The following is a 21,329-nucleotide window of genomic DNA, read 5'->3' as shown; positions in this document are numbered from 1 at the left end:
GTTTCACACTGCAGTTTTGCAAGCGCACTAAAGATCTCTACGTGACAAAACTACGTCCTGCCGTCATCACATACGTGAGCTGCGTCTCCAGATACTTAGAACTGATTGGTTTGTTGACGGCTTCCCCGTCCTCTCGTATCCTCTCTCTGGGTCAGAGTTTAGGCTATTCAACTGACCGCTGCTCTCCCCTATTGCCACGGCTCTTTTTGTTTTGTTGTGATGTAGAGAAGCAAGACACGGGAACTTTCTTTCTGGAGCATTTATTCAGAGACAAACTGAAACCTACACTGTACATTTACTACCACTTAACAAATAAACTGCTGTTGTATTCTCTGCTCTGATAGCTGACAGCTGTCTGCTCTGAGTGCATTTACAGTCTCTCTCTCTCACTAAGCACCGAGCTGTTCCTTAAAGGAGCTTCCCCGGTCTCATAAAACAAGGAGAGCCTGCCAGAGATTCCTGTATTTGGTCCGAAAGTCCGAACCATCCCAAAAATGCTTTCACACTATAAACGAACCGGATCATGGTTCAGTTTGGTCCGGACCGAGACCACCTCTTTTTGTCGGACCAAAATTTGGTCTTTTGATCCGGACCATGGTCCGGGGGAGGTTTCACACCTGTAATTTTGGTTCGGATCAAACTAAAAAGTCCGAAAGTCCGGACCAAATGAGGTATGTGTGAAAACGCCCTAAAATTACAGTCGTAAACCTCCCTGGACCACGGTCCGGACCAAACAGCCGAACCTTGGTCCCTCGAAAGTGGCAGTCTCTGTCCGGATCAAACTGAACTATGGTCCAGTTAGTTTTCAATGTGAAAGCATTTTTTTGCTCCTGCATAATCAACAGAGAGAAGAAGACATAGTACAGTTAAAAATGTCCCGTGAGAGCTCATCTTTTAAACTGACTGCCAATATGGAAGCAAACTGCCGCTCACCTCTTTGGTCTCTTCCCAAACGGAGGTTCCAGGGCTCGCTGGATTGCTTTCAGTCTTCTCCTCCTTTCCTGCCAGTGACGATAAAATGTTTCCACAACGGGACGTTCATTTAATGAATTTGAACTATCCTTGAGTACAGTTGGTGCTGCAGGTAGTAATGCCATCATAATAACAATATATTGGCTTGAATGATGGCTCTGACAGAAAGTTAACAAAATAATTTGGTTCAGTTTAAAAAATGCGCAAATTACTAACCAAAAAGTGTTTGTAGCTAGCAATCAAACAACATGAACTTTAGTACATCTCTTCCAAAGTAAATGCTATCATTAATACAATTTTTTTGAAAATTTTTTTTTTTTTTTTTTTGGATGGGGTTTTTTATTTTTGTGCACGTAATGTTTTTTTTTTTTTTTTTTTTTTTTTTTAATAAAAAAAAAGGAAAAAAGGGGGTTTTTTTTTTTTGTTGCGTAGTAATGCCATAATAACAGTATAGTTGTAACGATATGCATCTGTTCATTCATTCTTGTCAACGCCAAAGTATCAAAGCTACTCTCGAACTGACAACACGACAACACATCCATTTACGAACCAATCAGTGTCGAGTACAAGAAGACGCAGCCTACAGAAATGATGATGACAGGAAGCAAGTACGTCATGTAATGTTTGTTATTTTGCTCGAAAAACTGCAATGTGAACCAAAACCAAAACTAACGTAACGTATCAAAACATGAACTTTGGTTTCGGACCTTGATTTCAGGATGTTATTAATCTATCAGATCACTCAAACAGAGGCAAAGACGATTTTAATTGGAGAATCAAATATTTTTACCCAGCCCTACAAATCACTGACATACACCTTTACTTGGAGATACCGCCAAACCCTTTAGCAACCTTCCAACTCGTACTATGCCTTATTACAGTAGTACCCTAACCCTTTTACTAGGATCAAACCCGACATCAGCTATCCAAGTAGTACTAAACTCTCAAACAATATACTTCAGCTTGTGCTAAACCTTGTGTACCCTGCCCTAAAAAACAACGGTACTACAACCCTAAAAATACTACAATCCTAAAAGTACTAACCCATAAAATCATTTTGTTTACTGAGGTAATGAATTAAATGAGAAGTAGGTTCATTTTTTCCCATAGATTCTATAGAAACAGACAACTGTTTGGAGCCAGTGAGTCTCCACCTGCAGGACGTTAGAGAGAATGCAGCTTTAAGATAGATAGACATTTATTGATCCTTTCTGAAATTCATCTTGCACCATACAGCTCATCAAATAGACAGACAACAGACCATAACCAACAGACAACAACAAAACCACCAACCCCTCCTGCCTCTCCACACAACCCTAATACACAATCCCAAATATCTCCACATCATACACAAATAGCAAAGTGCAATGTCATTAGCACCAATGGGCTATCAACAATAAAGTGCATAATAGTGTTTTGGTATTATACAAACGTTCAATATTATTACCCAAAAAGGGTCAAGTTATTTTCCCTAATTTATTCAGTAATGTAATGCTGGTAGGAATGAATGATTTGCGAGCCCGGTTGGTTTGTAAGGATGGCACCCTATATCTTCTGCCTGATGGCAGCACCTCATACGCCGGAGCTTCGGCTTCACTTCTCAGACCCGGAAGCTTCGTCTGGTATTTTACAGTCTGTAATTTTAATTAAGTAGTACTGAATGTTAGAACAGTTACAAGCCGACAACTAGTATGAAATCCTACAACAATGGTTCTTTAACGAGTACTGAATGTTATTGGTATGGTTCCCAGCATCATTCGAAGTACTCTGAGGCTACATCTACACTGCTACGTTTTAGTTTTAAAGACAAATGCCTTCTGCTGCTTTTACGCCTGGCGTCCATACTCCTGCGATGTTTCCCAGCCCCTAAAACATGTCAAGCAATAAAAAGCGACAAAAAATTCTGAAAAGGCAACAAAAACGAGCTACCTAATGTCAGCGGCACATGCCCATTGTGTGTGAATGATCATGTGATCTGTGATTGCCCAGGCCCCTTAAACATGCCCAGCTACAAAAACTTCGAAAAAAGGCAATATACATCGTAAACAAACGACAAAAACTAAGCAAAAAATGGACAAAAACTTAGGAAAGCGACAAACTTCGAAAAAAGTGAAAAAAAAGTTTAAAAAAAAGTATAAAATGTGAAAAAAGTGGGGAAACGTTTTTGGCACATGCCAAGTGTGAGTGAAATGTCATGTGAGCTGTGATGTCAGACGTGTTAATATGGATGCAGATTAGTTCTGCTGCTGGGGATAAAACGGAAATCACTTTTGTGTCAAAACACTGCTTAAAAACTATAATGTAGCAGTGTAGATGTAGCTTATCTTACATACATAACATAAAGCCATCTCATCTGTCTGTGTCTCTGTCCCTCTGAAAAAGACACTAGTAGTAGTGGTAGGATTAGTAGTAATAATTGTAGTAGTTTGACCCAGAAAATGCTTCCTGGTTCCTTCATTAACAGACATTGTTTCATCATCGACATACGGAGACAATATGACGGACCAGAAACACAACCAGAACCCTTTCTAACTGGGTTTACTGGGTTCCTCTGATGGATGTTTCCATTGACAGCTGGTCTCTTCAAATAAACCATAAACCCATTCTGCTCGTTGTAAATTAAAGCCACAGTAGTCGTTCCTTTAAGGTGGATATTAACTCTAGGTCTGTAATATTTCATGTTTCTATCTAATTGTAAAGGTATTTTATAATATAATCATTCCAGATCCATATTACTCTTATATCTGTTAGTCTGAATCTGAACCACTGTCGGACCATTTTAATAATCTGAATCTGTATTGTTCTGTTATAAATTCAGTCTGATGTGTTCGGTGGTTTAGTCTTTTACTTTCTAATTCACTGATAAAGTTAACTTTAGTTATTAATAAAGTAATCAATACAGTCAACAGTTTTTCTCTGAATGCAAAATTAAACTTTCAGACTTTTAGACTTTTTGTGAACATCTGATATAAATGGTGCTAATAAATCCAGTCGTAGCCTGAAAGTAGCAATCCCTTCAAAGCCACGCCCCCTACAGGAAGGCAGCAGAGTGACCCCGCCCCCTACAGGACGGAAGCAGAGTGACCCCGGCCCTTCCAGCTATGATGTCACAGGCACCGCCCCTTCCAGCTGTCTGACCTCTGAAGGGATTTGTAACAATGTTTTTGATGTAAAGACTTCATTTGATACCATTTCATTTTGTATTTTTACAGTTTTGTATTCTGGCTGGTTCACCAACTCTTCCTGTAGTCTTCCTGTCCCTGTGTAAAGGGTTAACTGTTGTGTCTGCAGACTGAAGTGTCTCTGTCCTCACAGAGGGTCCAACATGGAGACAGGATGTCTTCCTGTCCCTGTGTAAAGGGTTAACTGTTGTTTCTGCAGACTGAAGTGTCTCTGTCCTCACAGAGGGTCCAACATGGAGACAGGACGTCTTCCTGTCCCTGTGTAAAGGGTTAACTGTTGTGTCTCTGTAGCAGTGATCATGTTGTATTTGTTCCTGTAGTGAATGTAAAACTCCTCCAGATGTAAAAGCTGCATGAATAAACTGAAGAGAAACACCTCAGAGTGAGACACGTCTCTGTCCAACATGTCTGTCCTCAGAGCCTCGACTCTACCGAATAACGGGGCATTCAGACCAAAAACCAGAGGGTGAGAGTTAGATTTTTAAGTGGCATGCGGCACGTGCCAGTGGCATGTACGTCCGGTACTTCCGTATGCCAATTGCGATTGCGTATGAATTGACGCCGTAGCGAGTAGTATGAAAGGGCGAAAATCCGATTAGGCACGTTGGTCGGGGTGGAGGATGGAGGTGAAACACAGGACTATCACCCAGGAGAGCGGGAATCGAGTCCCGCATTTGACTTTGTGTCCCGCGATTGATATTTCTTTTTCACGTTTGTTTTTTTCCTGAACCCTAACCCCGTTCTTCTTTTCCTGAACGCAACCCGCGTGTCACGTAGCCTTGTGATAACACGCCACATGGCTTTAGAAACTGGCACATATATTTTGATGAAATGTTATATTGTAAGTTATATTTTAACGTTATAAGTAATATTTTACGTCTTACGGTGAAAAACATGCCACTTAAACATCTAACTCCTACCGCCAAAAACAGCGATCTGGTGATTCTCTGCAGGGGGGTCACTTCCTGTTCTTTAACCCCCCCCCCGAAGTAGTACAAGTAGACTTTATATTTCCATCAGATGGTTTATAGATAAAGGCAGCTTGATTTCCAGAGAAAGAGACGGAGGAAGCAGTCAACTGTTCCACTAACTCCATCTTAAACACTGAGTTGAATATGAAAGGCCGCACTAAAAGAAGTGACAGTTACATTTTAAATAAAGAAGTTTGTATTTCTTCTTCAACGATGTGTTTAGAGCACCTGTTAATATTGCCATAATGATAAAACCAATATATTACGCAGCCCTCCATGCAGTTTAAACACTTCCTGGTTCAACGTGATCAAAGACCTGCGTTCCTCCTCTTCATTTATTTCAATTCATAATTTCTCATTTTATTTTATATTCTTGTTTTTATTGTTATTTAATGTTTTTTATTGTTTATCTAAACACTTTGTTTTACTCTTTATTGTACAGATTCACAGTTTGAGAGGCTTTCACTTTAAACAGAAGTGATGCATTGTGGGTAACTTGTTGTTTTTTATTTACGTGAGTAACTTTTATCAGATAAACACAAACATTTTACAATGAATTCCGTGTTAAATATATATATTTGTGTATATATATTTATTTATATATAAAAATATTTTATAAAATAATATAAAATATATTATAAATATATTATAAAATAATATATGAGTTTTAAGAGACTCAATCAGGAGATATAGTCCAGTAATATAATAACCTTAAAGTTTTATTATTATGGATTTAAAACACACGACGGCGAACCCGCTGCAGCGATGACGTCACGGCCAATAGGAAGTGCCGGAAGGTCACGTGGTCAGAAAGCTGAGCGGAGCTGCAGCGGGTGAGTTTAACGAACAGTCCTCTCGCCCTTATTCCTCTTTATTCATCCTTTCTTTCTTGTTACTTTAAACTCTGAGAGAGTCCGCGGAGTGGTAGGGAAACATACACGCTACTCTTTTAACCTGCACGGCACGGCACAGCACAGCACGGCACGGCACGGATCAGCTGCTGATTAGAAACTGTTTGATGCTGAATGAGCTTCACGTGCACAGACGCCTAAATAACGCCGGAATGTCCCTCAGACTCCAGAGGAGTCTCCTTTATTACATAATCTAATAATCTAAATAGATCATGTGTTCATCTGTTGTCTGTTTGTCTGCTGGTGTTAAAACATCAAGAGTCAAAAGTCTAAACTCCACTAACAAGGGGAAACTCCTCCACAGGCCATCCAGTAATTAGTCATGCAAACATGTCACAAAATGTCTCTCAAATGTGGAGATTTCTTCTTCTGTGTTTTTTAGATAGATAGATAGATAGATAGATAGATAGATAGATAGATTTTAACCTGAGTATCTCTGAGTTTGGATTTAAAAAACAAGACATTTAACTCTGATTAAACAACTAATCCATTCATCCAGGAAATAGTCAGGAGGTGCTTCCCTAAATTGTTGCACATAACCGTAAATAAATAAATAAATAAATAAAACAAAATATATACACATAGATGATGTAATATGTGACGATCAGGCTTCAAAATTAACATTTTCGTCCACCAGCCAAATGGCTAGTGAATGTTCAAATTTCACCAGCCACTCTATAGGTTACCATTGGGGTTTTTTTGGCTGGTGAGTGAAGCAAATCTACCGGCCACGTGCATATTTTACTAGCATTTGGCTGGTAAACGGTGCTAATTTATACATCAGGTTGTTTACTTCTTACACATTTTGTTCTTATGATTTCAAACAGCAGGAATATAAAGCTGGAAGAAGTATTCAGATTACTGCATTGAAAGTACTAATACCACTCTGTAATAATACTCTGTTCCAGTACCAGTCCTGCAGTGAAAATGTTCCTTCAGTTATATGTTTATGTTTTCTAGTCAGTCACTCAGTCAGTCAGCCAGTCAGTCAGTTTGTGGATGTGCAACCTTTCAGTTTCTTCCAGAAAGTGATCTTTTAATACCTGTTTTTCCCCGTGGATGGAGAAGTAAAAAGTCCTCTAAACTAACTTCCTGGGGCTCCTTTCTTAATGTAGTCTGAGGGTTGCTTCTTGCTTTAGCAGTTTACAGCGTTAGTTCTCTGAGAATCTCTTCTATATTCAGATGAACTGAAGTTCCCCTAACCTGACTGATATCCAATCAGAAGTGTGATCCAATCAGGAAATCATTGATGACACCCAGTCCTAATTATTGTCGATATAAAGTATCCAAATTTGTGCCAGAAGAAAACATATAAAACATTTTTATTGATTTGATTTAAACATTTCTTTGAAACTAAAGATGTGAGTATTTACTACACAGCAAAGTTAGACACAGTGCTGTAGTCTAGTATTTTAGACTGAGTATACTGTGATTTTTCCCTCCCAGTCTCATACTGGCCCGTCCCAGAGACAACCCCATGTGTATTTATCAGTCTCATACTGGCCTGTCCCAGAGACACAACCCCATGTGTATTTATCAGTCTCATACGGGCCCGTCCCAGAGAGACAACCCCATATGTATTTACCAGTCTCATACCGGCCTGTCCCAGAGACAACCCCATGTGTATTTATCAGTCTCAAACTGGCCCGTCCCAGAGACAACCCCATGTGTATTTATCAGTCTCATACTGGCCCGTCCCAGAGACAACCCCATGTGTATTTATCAGTCTCATACTGGCCCGTCCCAGAGAGACAACCCCATGTGTATTTACCAGTCTCATACTGGCCTGTCCCAGAGACAACCCCATGTGTATTTATCAGTCTCATACTGGCCCGTCCCAGAGACACAACCCCATGTGTATTTACCAGTCTCATACTGGCCTGTCCCAGAGACAACCCCATGTGTATTTATCAGTCTCATACTGGCCCGTCCCAGAGACACAACCCCTATGTATTTACCAGTCTCATACTGGCCCGTCCCAGAGACACACCCCCAAGTGTATATTTCCAGTCTCATACTGGCCCGTCCCAAGAGACAACCCCATGTGTATTTATCAGTCTCATACTGGCCCGTCCCAGAGAGACAACCCCATGTGTATTTACCAGTCTCATACTGGCCTGTCCCAGAGACAACCCCATGTGTATTTACCAGTCTCATACTGGCCCGTCCCAGAGAGACAACCCCATGTGTATTTATCAGTCTCATACTGGCCCGTCCCAGAGAGACAACCCCATGTGTATTTATCAGTCTCATACTGGCCTGTCCCAGAGACAACCCCATGTGTATTTACCAGTCTCATACTGGCCCGTCCCAGAGAGACAACCCCATGTGTATTTATCAGTCTCATACTGGCCCGTCCCAGAGAGACAACCCCATGTGTATTTATCAGTCTCATACTGGCCCGTCCCAGAGACACAACCCCATGTGTATTTATCAGTCTCAAACTGGCCCGTCCCAGAGACACAACCCCATGTGTATTTATCAGTCTCATACTGGCCAGTCCCAGAGACACAACCCCATGTGTATTTAACAGCCTCATACTGGCCCGTCCCAGAAACGCAACCCAATGTAAGAGTCTACCGGTTTCTCTATTTAAAAGACTACCAAAATAAGAGTCTACCGGTTTCTCTATTTAAAAAAGTACCAAAGTAAGAGTCTACCTGTTTCTCTATTTAAAAGACTACCAAAATAAGAGTCTACCGGTTTTTCTATTTTAAAGACTACCAAAATAAGAGTCTACCTGTTTCTCTATTTAAAAGACTACCAAAGTAAGAGTCTACCTGTTTCTTTCGGGCTGCAGGTGGAGGTGATGGGGGAGTCTCGTCTCATCGTGGAGGAACTGCTGTCCGTCTGTCTTCAGAGGATCACCATGGAGGAAAACACCGCCAACACAGAGAGAGGTGACAAATTCCACAAAAACCTGAAAAAAGATACAAAATGTTAAGAAAAGTGACAATTCTTTTCCTTTTTGTAAAATTTTATTTGTGGCAATTTCCTTTTTGATTGGCTAGTGGCAGTCAGAGATGTGGACTCAAGTTAGACACTCGCACAGAGACTTCAGACTCGACTCGGACTCGAGATGCGGGACTCGTGAACAATCTTTATTCCTTAGTCTGATGAGCTGAATCCTGCTCTAACTCTAACCTTGCTAAGTAACACGTAATACGTAACGTATCTGCTGTGAGAGAGGACGACACACATCTCGACGGACCGGCAGCTGCTGTGTAACTCATCACAAGATCTGGCTTAATAAACTTCAGACAACAAGAACTAAACTATAGAAGATCTGCCTTAATTAACTTCAGACAACAATACCTAAACTATAGAAGATCTGGCTTAATAAACTTCAGACAACAAGACCTAAACTAAAGAATTGCTGAATGCTAAATGTGGTATTAAGATAAAGGGTTCTGGCTCAACCACTTCTAATTTTATCTGAAAACTCCCCCTGATAGGTTAGGTAACATGTTTTGCTCAGCATTGTCCAGCTGATGTTAGCTTGCTTCTTGCTTGACTTGGTCTTTAGCAAACATGTCTGGTGTCTGAAGAGATGCAGAAGGGGAAATAATGACATGATGACGGAGAGAAAGAATAAACTTCCAGCACTGACTCCGTTTGAGGATGAAGATCTGATATCTAATACTGTCCTTCTAGAGTTCAAACTTTGAAAAAGAGTCAGTAGATGTCTGTCTGTCCTTCTAGAGTCAGTAGATGTGTCTGTCCTAGAGTCAGTAGATGTGTCTGTCTGTCCCTCCAGAGTCAGATGTGTCTGTCTGTGCCTCCAGAGTTAGTAGAAGTGGTGAGGAACTTTGAGGCAGCGAGGAAACGATGGCTGCATGCTGAGTTGGAGCTGAAGAAATATAAAGAGCTGCTGGTAAAGTCTGACGTTTCTAAAGCTGCTCTGGAAGTGAAACTGAAACACGCTCGCAACCAGCTGGACGTGGAGATGAAGAAACGCTACAAGGTGGAGGGAGACTACCAGTACCTGGTCAGAATATATTACATATATTTATATATATTACTTTATTCATTACTACCCACACTGTTTTTGTTTTTCACTCCCTCTAACAAGTAAAAAAAAAATAAAAAATCGTCAAAATTGTCTCTGATGATGGTTGTTTTTAACTCTGATGTTCGGCAGCAGCGACAGATGCAGCTCATGTGTGATATTCTGGTCCACGACAGTAAATCCAGCGCCTGTTTGAACGATGAGCAGAAGTCTCTTCTGGCGACGTTCGAACAGAAAGCAGGGAATCTGACCATGCACCGGAGCAGCAAACGGTAAGAGACGAATCACTGCAGGGTTAAAGTAAAGATTAAAGTTTGGACCAATGGGAGCACTCGGTGTAGATGGGTCAATGTGAACTAAAGATTAAAGTTTGGACCAATGGGAACAATCGGTGTAGACGGGTCAATGTGAACTAAAGATTAAAGTTTGGACCAATGGGAACACTCGGTGTAGACGGGTCAATGTGTACTAAAGATTAAAGTTTGGACCAATGGGAACACTCGGTGTAGATCAGTCAATGTGTACTAAAGATTAAAGTTTGGACCAATGGGAACACTCGGTATAAACCGGTCAATGTGACCTAAAGATTAAAATTTGGACCAATGGGAACACTCGGTATAGACCGGTCAGTGTGACCTAAAGATTAAAGTTTGGACAAATGGGAACACTCGGTATAGACCGGTCAGTGTGACCTAAAGATTAAAGTTTGGACCTTTTTTGTCGCCTCTTTTGTTGCTTTTTCCAATGTTTTTGTTGTTTGTCGCTGATTTGGTCTCCTGTCGATGATGTTTGAACCAAAGACTAAAGTTTGGGCCACCGGTGAAATGAACAACCAGTCCAGTCTACGTTATACTGCTGGCTTGTTTCATCATGTGTTGCTTCTTCTATCTTCCATTTTAGCATTCTTCTTTTAGTGCAATGCCTTTATTACTCGTCATTTATTTTATAATAGAACACGTACAATACGTTACTATATCTGGGCCTGTGCAATCTCCTCTCAACTAGTCGATAATCTTGTGTATGTTTCTTGTCCTTAAGTACATTATTGTCTTGTTATATACGGTCATGTACTGTCTGTTACACACTGAATGTTAAGTAATGTACAGTATGTGTTTGTAACTGTTTACACAGTTCCTTCAAGACGATAAAGTTGATCTTATCTTAACGTGTGATTTAGGGCTGGGCAATATATCGATATTATATCGACATCGATATATGAGGCTAGATGTCGTCTTACATTTTGGATATCGTAATATCGTGATATGACACACATGTTGTCTTTTCCTGGTTTTAAAGGCTGCATTACAGTGAAGTGATGTCATTTTCTGGACTTAATGGACTTACTTACTGTTTTATAATTTACCATGGTATCTACATTATTGGTGATTATTTATCAAAACTCTCATTGTGTAAATATTTCTGAAAGCACCAGTAGTGAACCCTTCAATATCGACATCGATGTATTTGGTCAAAAATATGGTGATGTTTGATTTTCTCCATATCGCCCAGCTCTAGTTTGATTGAATCTCTGCAGACTCGCAGTAACTAAATCTTTGTCTTTGTGTCTTCAGGTTGCGCGTGATCGACGAGTCGTCCTTCCTGTCTCACTCTGACATCAGCTACGATCGGACAGACGATGACATGGTGCGTACACATATCGCGTTTGTTCTTTAACTGGAACCGACAGACTGCAGGATGAACTGTAGAGCCATCTGTTTATTTCACTTCCTTTTTATTGAAACCAACTTGTAGACGCTTTAAACGTACTGCAGATTGAAAGGAAATGTACTGTATACATATAATACTTTACACCATATGTGTGACAACAAGGTAATCAAAGTGCTTTATATAAAATAAAATACTACAGTATATACAGTCTTTTACAGTGATATAAGTTTGTGTTTTGATGTTTCAGGATCTGGACACAACTTTATTGAAACCTCTGAGATCCCGAGCCAGAGAGAAGAGGGTAAGTGTGCCGTTAGCACCTTTTACATTTTCTTCCGTCTCTTTTGAAGAAAAAAGTTTAAATAAGTGAAAGAACTTCATTTTAAAAAACACAGTAGAAGGAAGGAAGTAAGGAAAGGAAGACTTTTGTTGCTTTTTTGTCTGCTTTTTCGAGCCATTGTTGCCTAACTGTCACTACTAAGTGTGTGTGTGTGTGTGTGTGTGTGTGTGTGTGTGTGTGTGTGTGTGTGTGTGTGTGTGTGTGTGTGTGTGTGTGTGTGTGTGTGTGTGTGTGTGTGTGTGTGTGTGTGTGTGTGTGTGTGTGTGTGTGTGTGTGTGTGTGTGTGTTTCTCTGCAGCGTTCGTCGATGGGTCCGGCGGGCGGGACTTCAGGTTTGAAGCGAGGGAGGAGCGGGAATGTGTCTGCAGAGCTGCTGGAGAGGAACACTGTCGAGAAGGTGAACACATTGATTAGATCAGATCCTTTACTGTAGTCGTAAGCTGTCCGATAAATGCACAGCACTAAAAATGTTAAGTTTTGTATCAGGAGGTCGTGTCGATAGTGAAGGCGTCAGTGAGTCCGGACACTGGGGGTCAGATCCACATGGTGGTGGGGATCACACAGGAGACCCCCGAAAACCCGGTCAGGACCATCACCCAGGAGTGCACCGTTTCACTCGCAGGAGGTCAGTTCAGTCTTCACAGTCACTCCAGAAAAATGCAATTATGTGATCGCATAATTCAACGCATAATCAGCCAAAGTCTGTATATTTATGCGGGGGGGCTGCATTTTTTCAAATACGCCGCATAAATTGCCGATTTCTGCGTAAAATATGCAGGGCTTGCATGATTTCATAATCCCCACATTTTCGTTGCAAAAAAGTCCCATAATATATCTTAGCAGGAAGTTGAAAAATGTTGCGTTTACTTCACACAAGAGCAGCCATTTTCCCCAGTTGCCATGGGAACGTTATGAAGTGACGTAATTACATGACGTGAACATCATCGAAAAGCAGGGTGTTGGGGGGGACATCACTTTTTTTTCTCGCATAAAATTGCATAAATATCCCGCATATTCCATCGCTTTTTTTAAGAAAACGTGCCCGCAACAATCTGGAAGGACTGTCTTTACAACCATTTTAAGATTCTCAGCAGACCACTGCAATCTCCTCCTCTGTGATCGTTTGTATGAAATGTTTATGACTTGTTGGTGTTTCCTCAGACCAAACCTCGGTGTGGTTTCCCGGAGATGAGACGGTGCTGCTGCCTGAATCTGAAGCCGCCGTCCGACAGTCTTACACCTGCACTGCTGAGAAAACCCTGAAACATGTCTTCCTTTCTAAAACTGTATGAACCCACACAAACTTAAAGCTCACTGAACCATTGTTTTATAGTTAGAAAAGACAGACAGAATCTAATCTATTCGTGAAGTCTAGTTTTATGTTTTTTTAATTTTTTGAGTGAATTGTTGAATCTGAATTTCTGAATGATATTTTTTTTATTCTTTGGTATTTGTCGGACTCAGAACAGAGATCTGGGTAGCATTTAAAGTTTAAATGGAACGATATTTGTTTCTTATCTGAATTTAAAACAAATCTATGAGTAAGAAGTGATCATTTGAGGGTTAAAGCTGCAAAGGAAGATTAAAGACTAGTCCGAGCCAGAACAATATCAGCATATTTATTCAACTTATTTATCATCATTGAGGGGCGACCCTGATTTACGACGACATCAAGACACAAACCACACAACACAGAAGAGAAGCGACACAATCACAAGAAAGACAATAAAACTTTTAGAATTGGAAAAATGAAGCCTGCTGCGTGCTGATTGGCTCACTGACACTCTGATAAGTCTGATATTTGGTATTTAATGACGAGGCATTTCCGATACTTTAGAGGGAATTCTATCGGTGCCTCCAAAGTATTGAATATGGGACCGAGCCCTTCAAGAGCCTTATAGATAGAGATACCAGTGAGTATTTCGTCTCTCTTGGATAAATATAAATTAATTGATATCACCTTTGTGTCTTACCAGACAAAGAGCTTTATTATTTACCTTATCTAAACGTTAATGGACCCAGAATCGAGCCCTGTGGGACGCCGTTACATTTTGCAAGAAGGCTTGACTCAAATTAGGATCTCAGGCTTTAACTTAGAGCTGGGTATCGTTCAAAATCTTTCGATACCTCAGTTTTGATGCCGGTTCCTAACGATACTTTTTTCAATACCATAGGTTTTAAAATCCATTTCAGCATTGTGTGTCGGAGCTCCACTCTGTGTCAATATGCAGAGAGGACAGATAAGCTTGCGCTTACGTGCTTTTGGAACCGAAATTTGGCACCAAAAGATAAATAATTTTTCGGTACTCTTAGGATTGGAGTATTTTTTTCGGTGCCATAAAAGTATCGACGTTCGGTACCCAGCCCTACTTTTAACGTGGGCTCGGTCAGTGAGATTTGTTTGTGTCCCTCCAGGTGATCCGGCCGGAGACGTGCTTGCCGTGTGGGAAGAGGATTCGCTTTGGGAAGATGGCGCTGAAGTGCAGAAACTGTCGTACAGTCGCTCATCCAGAGTGCAAACAGTATCTCGTTGCCGGCTGCTCGGCCGCGTCTACGATGGGAAGTTCAGCACAACAGGTAGCTCCGAGTTATCTACCAGATACTGCAGAAACAGTCAGTGATATTTAAGTTTCTATTCCATGGTGAAAACTGTGAAGAGAAGTCAATAAAGCCCCGGTAGGAAATTAACATTACAGATGGAGCTGGGGAATGAAGTCTTCTCTTTAGTTTAAGAGTGTATTCACACCAAGCTCGTTTGACTCAAGATTAACTTTATTGTCCCACAATGTGGGAAATTAGTCTTGGGCACTCAACCCATGCTGCAGCCATAGTAACAACACATAAACACAGACAGCATGTACAAACAACAAACAACAAATACTGTACAATACTATACCACAGACCGTACTATGGTCCTGATGGTGTATAAAAACCCAACACAGTGTCATGCAATACACTGGTTAAACATTACTCAAAATAAATAAATAAAATTAAAAAAGAGAGTTGTTGAGGAAGTTGACAGAAACACAGGAAGTCATCACTGCTTTGTTAACTTGAGATGTGTTTGTGTTGAGGACTCGTTGGAGGGTTTTGCTCCAGCGACCCATCCCAGAGTCCCGCGGCTGATGGTGGAGTGTGTGGCTGAGATCGAGAGGAGGGGGCTGGAGGAGGTAAACCTCTGGATACGTCTACTGTAGCTACGAGCTCTACGACATCTACTGGGCTATTGGTTTAAAAGGGATATCTTCTGCTACGTTTCCCCCTCTCATTCCCCCTGCTCTGGTGTTCCCCCTCTCATTCCCCCTGCTCTGGTGTTCCCCCTCTCATTCCCCCTGCTCTGGCGTTTCCCCCTCTCATTCCCCCTGTCCGGCGTTTCCCCTCTCATTCCCCCTGCTCTGGCGTGGGCCCCCCTCATTCCCCCTGCTCTGGTGTTTCCCCCTCATTTTCCCAGTTCTGGTGTTCCCCCTCTCATTCCCCCTGTTCTGGTGTTTCCCCCTCTCATTCCCCTGCTCTGGTTTTCTCCCCCTCTCGCTCCCCCTGGTCTGGCGTTCCCCCCCTCTCATTCCCCCTGCTCTGGTGTTTCCCCTTCATTCTCCCTGTTCTGGTGGTTCCCCCTCTCATTCCCCCTGCTCTGGTTTTCTCCCCCTCTCACTCCCCCTGGTCTGGCGTTCCCCCTCTCATTCCCCCTGAGAATGAGACTTTGTTAAAGCCAGTAGATCCACAGTTTTAATCTACATGAATGGGGTGGGTTGTCCTTCATATTCAAATCTACATCTTCTAAATATTGGGGGAGGGGGGGCATATCCCAGGGTCTAATGCGCGGCTTCCTGCTGTGTGCAGAGAGGGCTGTACCGAGTTCCCGGCGGCGAGCGTCTGGTGAAGGAGCTCCGAGAGCGGTTCCTCCAGGGGAAAGCTCCCCTCATGCTTGGTAAAGTCCAGGATGTACACGTGCTGTGTGGTCTGCTGAAAGACTTCCTGAGGAAACTGAAGGAGCCACTGCTCACCTTCAGACTGCACCGCACCTTCATGGACGCCTCAGGTATGAAACTAACCGCGGCATCTAAAACAGTCAGATGTTTGACTAGCCTGACCGGCCAGCCCCACATCCAGATGTTTGGTCTGGGAACTCCCCATTGGTCAGGGCTCAATCCGAGGGGCGGGATAAACGGTTGTCTTTCAAATTCCCTCTGCACCAATAGGATAGCTCTACAACCAATCAGAGCAACGAAGAAGGTAGCAGAGCTAGCTGATAGATTAAACTTTAAACACCCAACACCTCTTCCTTTTTTAAGAATGACTTCAGTGCCGTTCTTTGTTCTTTTCTCAAAGAAAAGCTGAACTCCAAGTCTTCCAGAAGGCCGCTGTTCACCAGCAGCAGCAGCCATAAGCCCCGCCCACCGACTATATGCACGATGTGATTGGCCTGACCAGAGTTTGGTTTTTCCAGCTCGCAAGTCAACGGAGAGTGCCTAGACCCCCCTGGCTGCAGATTACATTTGCTGCCGCTAGGGTGGTCTAGATTTCTAGGCTAATGTTTGACAGCATCAGTATCCTGAGTATCAGAAACCTATCAGCAGAGTTAGAATAGTGACCCTAAAGCCTGGTACAGACGGCAGGATAATTAGGCCGATTTTAGCCCCGATTCACCCCTCCCGACAATCTTAAGGATGCTCCGATTATCGTAAAATAATCTGATCAGATATTCCTGCCGTGTGTGGTGTGTTAAGACTGCTCTCGTCTGCTCGGAAGGACGTCGGGACCGATCTCAAATCGGGGATATCCAACATGTTGGATTTATTTGGCCCGATTTCTCCTCGTGTGTGGTGTCCCCCGGGGACAAACGAGCACGCAGCCTGTGTAAAATAAATAAAGTCGATGGGCATAACTACATCCACAACTGCAGTCCACCAGAGTACATGGAAACGAATATATGAACGTTTATTAATCTGTGTAATACCTGTGTAATATAACGACATTTCTATGAGAAAAAACAAATCACCTCCATATCATGATGTAGCAAGTATAGTCCATGCTCGCGTTGTCTTCTTTGACCATCGCCTTTTCTTTTGATAACGTTTCTTTTCGGTTAAAAACACACTACAAACTATCGCCACTGCATCCTCTTCGTCCGCAATGATTGTTTACTCTGAAGTCAGGTTTGATCTCGAGGGATTTTGCGTGATTTCCCGTCTGACCTGGGAATGCTCGGCAGTCAAATCGTTTCGTGTGTGATGTGTTGATTTTGCCGTGTGCTGCGAACCACACATTGTACGACCAAAACTGTTAGACCTGTGATTTTTTATCAACGTGTGTGGGGTCTCTCAGGATTGGAAAATCGGCCGACAATTTTAAAATCGTCCCGTGTGAACCAGGCTTAACCACCTTAATGGACGCCTCAGCTAGGAAACTAACCGTACGCATTTTTTACTTAGAGTTATTAACAAATAACTTTTGGACTAGGGCCTGGGTCCAAAAATAATACATCGGTAATGTACTCGTGACTCCGGTGTCGATGCTTCAAAACAAATTTTTGTCACTCAAATAACTGTCCAAAATATGCAACTTTAAACCTACATTGTGTAATTTTTTGAGTTGATTCTACCAAATATGTGCTCATTCATGTGTAATTACTTGTAAAAAATATCCACAAGAAAATGTAAAACTATCCTTAAAAAACTATTTTCTAAAACAAAATCACTCTAAAATATCATAATCATGAAAAATATAACAACACTTACCTCATGGCCAATGTCTTTTTCCACATTTTGCTGCCATTTTGGATTTTGATACAAATGTTTGGAATGTCGGCATAAAGTCACATGACCTGATTACATGAAACCATCAGTGTTTCTCATCCACTGCAACCACATAATGCCCCTCCCCCCATAGCTCCTTCCCCTACAGCCTGTTAAATGACTGTATCCCCAAAGATATAGAAACTCTTTCTAATACCTCAGCCAAAGAGGGACATACCTCCGCCTTTCGCGCTTTTAGACTCAGTGGCACTGTGACGAATGCCAGCCAGGAGCGAAAAAGAGAATTAAAACTACAACGCGACAGGCAAAGCAACAAGACCAAAGTTAATATTGGAGAGGCTAGAACAGATGCGTGTAAACGATGGAGATACAACATCGCAGAGGAAGTAACAGCAGCACGGTGTCCAATATTCCAACGGTCTCTGGACACGCACACTGTTCCAGCTTCGGTTCCATAGCTTTGACCCCTATCTTAATGAAATGCCTTGAGAAAATTGTAGTGTCCCAGCTTAAGGCAGAGGTTGAGCCGGTGTTGTACACGTGGCTTTTGCCTATAAACATGAACGCAGTACTGAAGATGCCATCCTCTGCATTTCGCATCTTATTTCTAAACACCTTGAGGATACAAAAGCCTATTCTAGAATATTATTTGTTGATTTTAGTTCAGCATTTAATACTGTGCAACCCTATCTGCTTTTAAAGAAATTGAATAATATGCATGTTAACCCTGCCTTGATTAAATGGTTTTATTCTTTTTTGACTAATAGGACACAACAGGTGAAAGTCAACGCCACGCTGTCAGAAGTCAAACATGCAGGACAGTACACCCAAACTATATTGTAAAATTTGCAGATGATACTGCAATCTTGAGCCTTCTTCAGAAGGACCTAAATCCATCTGTGTACCATGATGAGATAGACACATTTATTAAGTGGTGTGACACCAACCATCTTATCTTAAATGTCACAAAAACACAGGAGATGATCCTTGACCCAAGGCAAGTGATTGACCATGAGCCGGTCGTCATAAAAAATCAGAAAATCATCCAAGTCGTGTCTTACAAATACTTAGGTGTCCACATAGACAATCTACTCTGCTGGAAAACACACATTGACCATTTGTGTAATAGACTGCAGCAGAAATTATACTTTTTAAGGCGACTGAGACTGTATGGAGTAAGCAGCCAGATCATGCTCATGTTCTACCGGGCGATTCTGGAGAGCATTATTAGATATGGAATCACAGCATGGTTTGGCAACTTAACAGTGCAGCTAAAAAGCAGGCTGGCTAGCACCCATAAGGCAGCTATGAGGATAATAGGGAGGAAAGAATACAAGCCCATACAGAGCCTGTATGAGCCGAAAGAATCACTGCAGACTCACTACACCCTCGCTTCCCTGAATATGAACTTCTGCCATCAGGGAGAAGATTCCGTGTGCCAAGATGTAAAACAAACAGACTAAAGTTATTGTTTATTCCAACTTCCGTTAAGCTGCTGAACTCCAGTAGTAAATCTTAGCCCAGCAGAGTAGGGTGCAGTAAATACACCAGCCCTTTTTGCACTTTGCGCGTTAATTATTAGCCTACCGTTAATTCTCAGGATGTTGTGCTGTCATGTGTGTCCTTCTTTTGTGTCCTTGTGTCTTAGGACGCTCTGTTGATTTTATCCTACTGTATTGTATTTTATTTATTTATTTATTTTAATTTGAGAATGTTTTTATGTTACATATTGTTTGTGTTGTGAAGCAACGGATGTGGCACTGTGTCCAAGACAAATTTCCCCTTGGGGACATTAAAGTGTATTCTATTCTATTCTATACTAAGAGATAATTTTGGGTTCGGCCACCGTAGGAGAAAGGGCTAGAAAGTAATGTTCTGTTGGTTGTCATATACAGTTTCACCGCTAGTTGGGAGAAATTCTTACACAATGTAGCTTTAAGTTGGATGTACCAATCTGTTAGTTTTTACATCATGACAAAACTAATCAAACTAAATAACTGAAGACCGTCTTACGTTCTACGCTTTCCACATTTCACTGTGTGAGACACATCTGATGCTATTAGTCCACACAGGTCAACTTTGGCTACGCCAGCCAATGAAAAAGCTCCAACAATATGAATGATACCGATATCGATTCATAACTGTTACATCGGAAACAGTCAAAGGTTTTACTGTGAAAGACCAGATGCCTGGGCAGCATCAATGTCCTGATTAATCAATATCAGACAACAATCAGAGGAGTTAGACCTCATCAGTGATCACCTAGTCTGGTTTAACTGATGCACAGAGCTGGGATAAAGGGCTCCTTCATGTGCTCCTGGGATGGGCAGGGTTTCCCAGATCGGAAGTCATTTTTCCGACTTCGGCCTGTTCGTCAGTTTGTGTTCACACACTTGTTAATCACGGATGAATGCTAATAAATCATTAAATATGTCTTATTATGTTATGTTATTAAGAGTTAAACACCGTACTGATGTTAATAAATAACTTTTCTCGTCTACCTCACTCTTTATGGACAACAACTAACACCAGATTAAACATTATATCTTAGCAAAAAGTTTATATAAAATATGTGAATTAATAAAACGTTTCTTGGCTTTTATAAAACCTTGTGTTTTATTCAATTTTATTTACAGTATCAAATCATAACACGAGTTATCTCGAGACACTTTACAGATAGAGTAGGTCTAGACCACACTCTATAATTTACAAAGACCCAACAATTCCAGTAATTCCCCCAAGAGCAAGCATTTAGCATTTAGTGGTGAGGAAAAACACTAGGAGGTGTCTGACGGGACAGACCCAGGCTCTTGGTAGAAGGTTTCTGACGGGACAGACCCAGGCTCTTGGTAGGAGGGGTCTGACGGGACAGACCCAGGCTCTTGGTAGGAGGTGTCTGACGGGACAGACCCAGGCTCTTGGTAGGTGGTGTCTGACGGGACAGACCCAGGCTCTTGGTAGGTGGTGTCTGACGGGACAGACCCAGGCTCTTGGTAGGAGGTGTCTGACGGGACATACCCAGGCTCTTGGTAGGAGGTGTCTGATGGGACAGACCAGGCTCTTGGTAGGAGGTGTCTGATGGGACAGACCCAGGCTCTTGGTAGGAGGTGTCTGACGGGACATACCCAGGCTCTTGGTAGGAGGTGTCTGACGGGACAGACCAGGCTCTTGGTAGGAGGTGTCTGACGGGACAGACCCAGGCTCTTGGTAGGAGGTGTCTGACGGGACAGACCAGGCTCTTGGTAGGAGGTGTCTGACGGGACAGACCAGGCTCTTGGTAGGTGGTGTCTGACGGGACAGACCCAGGCTCTTGGTAGGAGGTGTCTGACGGTGCCAGTTGGGGGTGTGATGAACAGTGGCAATAATAGTCACAATAAAGATAATGGATCAGTGACTAGAAATAGTAGTTGTAGTAGTTCATGTCATAGTAGGGCACTGCAGGGTGTTACAGGATGTAGCGTGGCACAGCGAGCATAGCTGGATGCAGCAGGACACTGCAGGGCACTGCAGAGCGTGTAGCA

General features: G+C 42.1%; 1 protein-coding gene across 5 annotated transcripts in view; it reads left to right on the top strand.

The window, feature by feature from the left end:
- Nucleotides 1–5,853: 5,853 nt before the first annotated feature.
- The window catches only part of si:ch1073-416j23.1 (rac GTPase-activating protein 1), a 39,920-nt gene continuing 24,444 nt past the window's right edge, over nucleotides 5,854–21,329 (top strand). For 4 of the 5 annotated variants that reach the window (XM_039788758.1, XM_039788753.1, XM_039788756.1 and 1 more), the window contains exons 1-12: nucleotides 5,854–5,958; nucleotides 8,837–8,936; nucleotides 9,822–10,024; nucleotides 10,178–10,317; nucleotides 11,617–11,689; nucleotides 11,961–12,014; nucleotides 12,351–12,449; nucleotides 12,539–12,677; nucleotides 13,214–13,338; nucleotides 14,468–14,629; nucleotides 15,127–15,222; nucleotides 15,893–16,091. In XM_039788758.1, the coding sequence (XP_039644692.1) occupies nucleotides 8,846–8,936; nucleotides 9,822–10,024; nucleotides 10,178–10,317; nucleotides 11,617–11,689; nucleotides 11,961–12,014; nucleotides 12,351–12,449; nucleotides 12,539–12,677; nucleotides 13,214–13,338; nucleotides 14,468–14,629; nucleotides 15,127–15,222; nucleotides 15,893–16,091 (1,381 nt within the window). In that variant the 5' untranslated portion in view covers nucleotides 5,854–5,958; nucleotides 8,837–8,845. Of the gene's footprint in view, nucleotides 5,959–8,836; nucleotides 8,937–9,793; nucleotides 10,025–10,177; nucleotides 10,318–11,616; nucleotides 11,690–11,960; nucleotides 12,015–12,350; nucleotides 12,450–12,538; nucleotides 12,678–13,213; nucleotides 13,339–14,467; nucleotides 14,630–15,126; nucleotides 15,223–15,892; nucleotides 16,092–21,329 lie in introns of those variants that run through there. The other variant, XM_039788754.1, reaches the window with a different exon arrangement.

This window comes from Perca fluviatilis, chromosome 21, assembly GCF_010015445.1.
Source record: "Perca fluviatilis chromosome 21, GENO_Pfluv_1.0, whole genome shotgun sequence".
NCBI classification, from domain to species: Eukaryota; Metazoa; Chordata; class Actinopteri; order Perciformes; family Percidae; genus Perca; species Perca fluviatilis.
Note: the sequence above shows the minus strand (reverse complement) of the source record. Positions and strands in the feature narration are given on the sequence as shown.